Source organism: Lutjanus erythropterus, chromosome 19, assembly GCF_056507025.1.
Source record: "Lutjanus erythropterus isolate fLutEry1 chromosome 19, fLutEry1.hap2, whole genome shotgun sequence".
Taxonomy (NCBI): domain Eukaryota; kingdom Metazoa; phylum Chordata; class Actinopteri; order Lutjaniformes; family Lutjanidae; genus Lutjanus; species Lutjanus erythropterus.
The window spans coordinates 27,787,213-27,795,667 of record NC_139335.1 but is presented as its reverse complement, the minus strand read 5'-3'; the positions used below and the strand labels follow the sequence as shown (position 1 = coordinate 27,795,667).

The 8,455-nt window shown below is 43.1% G+C and overlaps 1 protein-coding gene across 1 annotated transcript; it reads right to left on the bottom strand.

Annotated features, from left to right (window-relative positions):
- Positions 1 to 1,827: 1,827 nt before the first annotated feature.
- On the bottom strand, positions 1,828 to 8,187 carry elfn2b (extracellular leucine-rich repeat and fibronectin type III domain containing 2b). The gene is made up of 2 exons (XM_084744070.1): positions 7,554 to 8,187; positions 1,828 to 6,665 (listed from the first exon to the last, which is right to left on the bottom strand). The coding sequence occupies exons 1-2, from the start codon at positions 7,890 to 7,892 to the stop codon at positions 4,158 to 4,160; spliced, it is 2,847 nt and encodes a 948-aa protein (XP_084600196.1). The 5' UTR covers positions 7,893 to 8,187; the 3' UTR covers positions 1,828 to 4,157.
- Between the last annotated feature and the right edge of the window lie 268 nt (positions 8,188 to 8,455).

Genomic DNA, 8,455 nt, shown 5'->3' with positions numbered 1-8,455 from the left:
TATAAACTAGTCTCCATTTGCAAGACTTTCTTGTGGCTATTTTGGCTTTCAAGTAGTTATTAATGATGAGAAACACAGTAACACAAAATCTCCTCCAACTGCTGCAAGCACTCATTTGAGCGATAGTGAAAACGGTGTTCATGAATAATTTGAAAGATTGAAAGCATTTCTCACACCAGCAGTGAAAATGTTGTCTATCAGGTCAGTAACGCCGCACCGTCATTTTGTTTCATTCAGAACAAATAAGCGAACAAACGTTTGAACAAAACTTGAGCAGAAGAGCACTTGAATGTACATCTGTCCCTGAAAATCTATTTCCTGAAAAATACATTAGCATGTTAAATATGTCAATTAAAATACAAAATGTATGAAATTAAAAGTCGTCCGTGGAAACAGCAACAATCAGGACTTTCTGTCACGTCTTACTTCGTCAGGTAGGTGAGCATAAATGGCAGCTGAAATGATGAGCGATCCTGATATTACTGAACATTTCTCAATTTGCTGTTATCCTCGGTGTCCATTTCTGTAAACGTGTTATGGCAGTTGAGGATCTGGGGAATTAAACACGCCGAGTTCCCTCTGCGGGACTCTTAAAAGAAAATCCTTTCCTCTGATTTGGCGAAAGTCTGAGTCAATCACAGTAACACGTTCCTTTGGAATCTTTCTTATCTCAGATAATTGGAGATCAGCGGGGAACTAAAACATTTCCAAGCCTGCATGTTCATCACATGGTGCTTTATCATATAAAGAAGGCGGATGAGGTGATGCATCCCAGACATGCTATTACTAAAAGATGACAGTGAGGCTGTTGATCTTATGTGGTCCATTCAACTGTAAACACTCATAGCAGAATGCCGACTCCAAGATTTATGACCTCTGACCCTGACTGTATGCGCACAACTTATTAAAACAAGGGAAAACAGACAGAGATAAATGTGTTATGAAAATTAAGAGGGAGGAAGAAATACACAGATTGATCGAGACACCATTACACACCATCCTCTCGTATTTGCATACTCATTCCTGTTCAATCTTACTCAGCAGAGTCAAGCGCATGCTAAAAATCCCCAAAAAGAAGAAAACTCGTGTTGATATGTGCTGCGCAGACCCAAATCCTGCCTGCAAGAAAGGCAATCTCTCACTTTTCTCATTTAATGAAACAGAACAGGTAATGTTCAGCACGGTGCTCGTGCCAAACCCATTTCCCATTGGACCTGTAGGGGAGGGGAAGGTGGGCCAAATAACACAATCCACAGTAAACAAGTGAGGATCAAAAGACGGAGAGAAATGTTCCTGAAATTAAACGTGTCACTCTAACTTCTTTTCTCTTGAATATAGCCCTGAACAAAAACGTGGAGCAAGGACCACTGATTTCACATTTTTAGGGTAGGGTGTCTCAGACTGTGTATGTTAGCTGATGATGCGGAAATTCAACAGCCACACAGCATTTTGAGTAAGAAGGATGCCATTTGTCAGAAAATCAGGCAATGACAAAGTTTTTTTTAGTTAGATCACATTTCTATAGACCCTTTTTGGTGCCGATGTCATGATTACATCACAGTGTTAGCCAGAGGCAGAACAAAGGAAAACCTGGAGGCAAACACAATGTCATCTTGCTGTGTTGGGGGCCAGAATCGAAGTAGTAATGGATAAAAGCTGAAGTTGTATCGCATGCCAGCTGCCACTGCCAGACACAACAAACCAAACAACCAAACCAAAAAAACCTAAAGATAACTCTGGTTAAACACGATAAGATGAAAGCTGGGAAATGTGGTGAACCTCAAGATCAATATCAAAAAAAGAAATATTGTCACTCCTATTGTCCTTATTAAACAGGAAAACACAACCAATCACCTTCTGAATTCAATTTTCTTTCTTTTAATATATAAGATGAGCTTTTATTGCCTCATTAACTTTGTAAAACACATTTAATTCAAACTAGACGGACCGAAAATTAATAAAACTCAACAAAACCATCTTGTCCAGTCTTTCCACTGTTAAAACAATCACCAGCCCTGGTTTGGTTGAAATTAATCATTAAATAACTGTGTTAGATGTGAAAATAGTCTGGCTCTAATGGCTGTTTCCTGTCACTCATCCTCCAGCTCAGTGGGTGTTTATTGTGTCACTGAGTGCATCACAGAGCAGCATCAGTCACTTTGTAGACCATTAAATTAGCAAAATAAAATGACAAAATTCCACCCCATGGAAAGTAACTGGCTATGGAATCCAATCACCACCATGGGCCATTCGTTAATGTGAACTTTGAGTAGCACTCACTGTCCTGGAAAGTGACTGACCGTACAAAAACTTTAGCTCAGCCATTGTTAAGAAACATGCCAACAAAACTTGCTAGCTAGTGTTAGCTAATCTGCTTAGGAAATTGGTTTGCCTCCACCTAAGCGCCGCCCACAAAAACCATCATAATCTTTACCAACACAAAAGGGGTCTATAGGAAAGATCAGATGGATGGATTATATTATAACTGTATTAAGATTAGATTATGGCTGTTAGCAAGAGGCACTGCACTGCTGTGGTAGAGCTGAGCATCACGGTCATGTGATGTATGTCTGGGTAAATACAATGAACACTGTTCATATTTGTACACTTGTCCATGCCATTTATAATCTAGTATTGTTTAGACTCAGACATCCAGCCACTGGGAAAGATATTGACAACTATTAATTGAAGTCAATTTGGGCATATACAATATAATCTGACAAGGCATGCCAACACCCACTTACACTGACCACTGTAATACCACACAGCCACACACACAATCATGAGGCGTAAAGTGCAAGCAAACATGCCTGTCACAAGTTGGCTAATTAAGTTATCCATAGACAACAATAGTATTAATTTCCAGAACAGAACAGACACGTTGGCAGTAATTAGAAGTGTCCTTTCCCTCTGTGCCTCATTCAGTTTTCATGTTAGAGAAAGGATTTGGAATGTACTGTGGTGCTCACATTGAATGATGCAAATAGATTTCCCTCGAACCTGCTTATAATCTACTTACGTTCACAGTGGCTGCAGAAAATCATTTATGTTCTTGCTTGTCTTCCCTTTTTTTCCCTTTTATACCCCCTCTTGCTTTCAGTTTCTCTTGGTCTCTGTCACATATGGGAAACATCTCTCATGCCTCTTTTTCAGGAGACTGAGCTTATCTGTGTATTAGTGTTTCTATTTCCCCTTTGTACAGGTAAGTAGCATCTAATTATCTTCATTAGGGGAACATTATTTTGCCCTCTGTACTCCTTTAAATTATGCTCACAATTCTGATCATTACTTGGACAAATGCTGTTTAGGGCAGTTTGGGTCCTTTGGGACACAATTCTTTACATCATTCAATGAACCATGCAGGAGTTTTAGTTGAAAGGATGTGTTGAACACCTCAGGGTGAAATCTGAGCATTATTTTAGGCTAAGGTTCCACTTTAATCTCTCTCTTTCATGATTTCCTCATTCTGCAGGATCTTCAAGCCAACTTTCTCTCATTTTATTTGTTGATTTCTTCCCAGTGTCACCTTTCTTTCTGTGTGACAGATGCTATTGAAATGCAAATACCTTAGCCCCATGAAGGATCTCATGGAAGAGAGATAGGGCCTCTATTTGACAACTCTGTTGACTAATCGGCATGTTGTCACTCGTAAGAAGTCTAAACATATCGAAGTGTACACTGCAAATTGATACAGCACCCAATACAAAATAGGAAACAACATCTTGGATCACACAAGCTTAAAATGAAGGGTATCAACATTTACCTTCTGTGATTACCCACAGATGAAAACATGGCACTGATAAAGACGGTCCATATGATCACAAAATGTGATCACTCAAAGAGTATTAAATTACACAGTTGGCATTTGCTCCCTGTGCTGTAAATAAAACCCACAAACACAAAATGAAAATGATCCAGAAATGGTGCTACAATGAAATGTAAAATAAAACACCATAATGACTCTCATATCCCAGGCACAGTTTCACAGTCCTTGCTTTTAGCACAATGTTCTATACACCTAGCATGCCAAAAATAACCCAAAGGCAAAATTCCATCTTACATGTTACTCCTCATTTTTCTCTGGCCCACAGGCCTATCAGGAGAAGAATTTTCCAAACTCTTTTTCCCTCAGTGCTCCCTTATCTCTGGTCCTCCAGTCACAGCTTCTGCTGTGCTGACACACCCTTCCAGTAATCAAGGATGTCATGCAGGTCCTCGCCTTTGGCGAATTGCACCTTTTTTCGAAGGGCATTTCCGGCCGTCACGTAACAGGCCTCATCCCTCTGGCCTTTCCGGTATGGACGAAAGCGCTCCCAGATCCGCAGTGAGCTTTCTGAGGAGTACTCTGGGCTGGAGGAGTAGCCAGAGTAACTGGAATGGTGACGGGCAGGCGAAAGTTGGGAGTACGACGCTGCATCCCTGCGGGAGCGTGTCAGGGGCTTTAGGAAGGAAACCCTCTGGGCTGGGGAGCCCTGGTGGGAGCCTTCATAGTAGAGAGCTGGGACGGAGTGGCGATGCTCCGAGCAGTGGTAGTCCTGCTGCACCTCCAGCTGCTGCTGCTGCTGCTGTTGTATCTGTTGCTGTTGATGGTAATGGTGTTGCTTCTGGTTGTCCGGATGTTGGGCACCAACACCACCACTGTCGCAACCACCACCCCCTCCACCGCAGCTCCCACTCCCCACTAAAGGCAGCCTCTCAAGGGGCTCCCCACAGCCCACGGGACTGGCCCGGTCTGGGTACAGCTGTTGTTGTGGATTACAGGCATCTGGGCTCCTTGGCTCTGGAACATCCAGACTGTACACCCTAGCTCCTCCACGTTCCCTGTCCCGACCCATGGAGCCACAAGAGGTGGTGCTGGACTGTTTTTTGACAGAATTTACAATAACCACAGCTGCGTCTGCACTCATTTGTCGCTGAATGGGCCTTACAGCAGTGGCTGGTGGTGGGGGTCTGTACGGGGGAGTGACGACAAAGCCACCGCCACTGATCCCTGGGCGCTCAGCGAGAGGGGCATTCAAGGCAGGGAGAGGAGGCGGAGGGGGTATTTTGTTGGGAGCAATGACTTGACATGCCTCTGTCAACCCTTGGGAGAGTGGGATTAAGCCACGAGTAAGAGAAGACGTACTGGTAGGGGGTGGGGAGGTGGGATTGGAGGAGGCTGTAGGGTTGGTAGAGGCCCCTGAAGCAGCAACTGCTGCTGCATCCAGTTTCAGTGCATCAATGCAGTTGTTAATGATCTGGTTAACCTTGTCCACTTCCATGGCAATGGTGGAAATCTCTGATGCAGAGCCATGTCCATCATCATCTGAATCATCCCCAACATCAGTTCCATCATCGTCCCTCAAATCTGCGCCCCTCATCCCTCCATGCCCACCATCTCCCACCCTCTCCATCCCTGCCCCTCCAGTTCTGACATCCATATAGTTTCCTTTACTTGTGGCCATGGCCTCTGAAAAGGCAGTGGCCATCTTTTCCACTTGTGGGATAGAGGAAAGTCTGGAGGAACTGGTGTTGGCTGAGTGGAGCATTCCCGAGCTGGAGGATGTGGACATGGGAAGTTTGCCTCCATGATGGTGCTGATACTGGTGGTGTTCTCTGGACTGCTCCTGAAGCTTGTGGACTGCCGATGGATCATTTGCCACAGCTGCTGCAACCTCTGGTCCATAGCGCATTTCTAGAATAGTTTTCTTGACACAGATGGACTTCTTCTTCTCATCATGCATCCGTTTCTTACGTAGACAATAGTAGACAAAGCCTAAAACAATGAGCATGCCAAAAAGGCAGCCCACTATGGTCATTATGTAGTGAGTAGTGGTGGAAGGTGTGGGGAGTGTATCATCTTGATTTTGAGCCCGAGTAGAAAATTGGAGGCAGGTGTGGTTGTAACGCTGAGAGTTGCGGATGGATGCTACACAGAAGGTGTAATTGGTGTGCGGTTTAAGCTTGTTTAGGGTAATCATTTCCTTCTTGTTCTTCAAATTCATTACGTCAGACACGAATGTGTAGTTGTATTGTGTTAGAATATACATTTTGCTGTAGGGCCTGGGAATCTGCACAAAGAGAGAAGCTGATGACAAAGAGACGTGCTGCAGCTTGATGCTAGGAATAAAGCTATGTTCAGTAGATGAGGAAGAGGTGGTGGACTGGTGATACGGTCCCACACCTCCAAATATCTCTGGTCCTATCCCAGATGGACCATCCAGATCTGGTGGGAGAGAGGTCATTCCTGGAATCATTACTCCATCCCGACAGCGATGGTACAAAATGTTTTTTGCATTCCGACCAGCATGACCAGCAGCGATAAGCAACGGGTAGCCGAACATCTCCCGGGGTGTCTCACACTGGAGGCGGTCATAGGTGTGTGTGACATTGTTGAAAGACTCCAGCCAGGTTAGGAAGCTATAAAGATCACAGCCGCAATGGAATGGATTTGCTGCCAGTTCACACACCATCAGCCGATTGAGAACTGTAAAAGTAGTTGGGTCAATTCGGGCAAGTTTATTGGATGACAGGTCAATGCTGCTGAGACTGGGGCACTCCCAGAATGCATTGTTGGCAATAACCTCAATGAGGTTGTGCTGCAGGAAGAGGCATTGCATGCGGCCGAGCCCTCTCATCATGCCCTCAGTTAAGTTTGTCAACTTGTTGTAGCCCAGCTGAAGAACCTGAGAAGGACACATAAGTAGAATTAGGGAATTTTTGTTTCTTTTTATGTTGTCGGCCCAGTTTTTGTCATAATTTGTAGTGTTGATAATAAAATCTGAATTCAACTTTGCTGAGATTACTTGGTCATGCTGCAGCATTTTCTAGAACAGAGTTCAGAAGGGCAAGCAACACAAGTGGTCCAAAAATTAAAAGTAAAACTGACCCATCCTTCCCATTCCTTTTGACTCTGTGATCCAATAACAGTTGTGCAAGCTTGGTACCTTGGTCAGCTTTCTACTTTTCTGTTTCCTGTATGCTATGTACTAGGCTCATTGAAAAGAAAAAACAAATTTTGAAAATGGGTAAAAGACATTGATGGAGGATCTATAAAAGCAACATCTTAAGTTAGCTAATGTTAGCAAAATGTTAAGTAACTAGCTAGCTAATTTCATCAATCATTAGCTAGCTAGTTAGCTAGAATTTTGCTAACATCAGCTAACTTCAGATATGTTTTGCTTTTTCAGGAAAGTAGTCAAAAGGGGCAGGACTTGCATTGGGCCATTTTCCAATGCAGGTAGTAAAAACAATCAGTTGTACTTAGACAAGGGTAGTCTTTAACCAAAGTACCTGTTTTTTAATGTTTATCAGTGTCAACTTTACCATGTCTGCTGATATCATGCTTGCAACTCAGTTTACTGAGAACAGTTACAATGAAACACAGCTACCATGCTGTTTCATGCATTTAGGAAAAAAAACCTACTAAAATAGTGTCCCATTTGATTCAAAAATTAAATAAATTTCACTGAAATGAAGTTCAATGAAATATTAAAAAATGTCAGTCTCAAACTGCATTTTGAACATTATTCTTGTGTGAAGCTTAAAGGTCTTATTATTCATTTCAACATCACCTGTAGGTTGGCTTGTCCTGCAAAGGCTCCATCCTCAATGTAGCTGATTTCATTCTTGGTGAGGTTGAGGTCAGTCAGGTTGGTGAAGCGGTACATAGAGCTGAAGAGCACAGCTTTCAGCTTGTTCTCATTCAATCTCAAGTCATGGACCGTGTTGTTGATGTGCTGTGGGATAGTCTCGTACGGTGGCTGGTTCTGACTGCAGATAGCCAGCCACACATAGCCTTTGTCCCCCTCAATGAGCCAGCAGTCCCCGTTGACCATGTTGGGAAAGTGGGAGAAGAATAAAAGGGAGGGAAGAAGAAGAAGGAGAGCGGAAGTGGTAGAAACACCCTGCATGATGACGATGAAACAAATGCAGGAGAAAAGGGAAGCTATAATTATTAAGGAGAGAAATTTAGGGGCAGGCAGGTAGGAGGTTGTGTTTGCTGGAGAGTGGGAGGCAACAAAGGTTGCTGGGAAGGATTTACAAAGAGGAAAAGGGTGCTGAGACGGGGTGAAAGCTTGACAATGCCAGTCACAGCTTTATGGCCATCATGGTGATTAGCAGGGGACCCATGTTATGTCATATCTTGTTGGGCTGCAATGCGGGGTGACGCAGCTTGTCTTCATAGTCCCTCCTTACACTTCAGCTGTGACCCAAATGGATGGACCCTTGGAAAAATGGAGAATCTGTAGACAAGAACATAACGAAAGTAACATAAGAATGATGCAAAAGCCATACAGTGTGATAGATATGATTCGTGATGGAAAAGACTAATTCTTCCTTTTTTTTACAACCCCAGTTCCAAAAAAGTTGGGACTTTGCGTAAAACAATTAAAAACAGAATGCAATTATTTGCAATTCATTTCAACTTGACTTCAACTTGTATTAATTTCAATGTTAAAACTGATAAACTTTC

Bases quoted from the DNA above. Each gene is read 5' to 3' on its own strand.
- elfn2b (XM_084744070.1), bottom strand. From the start codon at position 7,892: ATGCAGGGTGTTTCTACCACTTCCGCTCTCCTTCTTCTTCTTCCCTCC. The intron at 6,666-7,553 runs GTGATGTTGAAA...TGTCCTTCTCAG, and splicing joins CAGGACAAGCCAACCTACAG to GTTCTTCAGCTGGGCTACAA.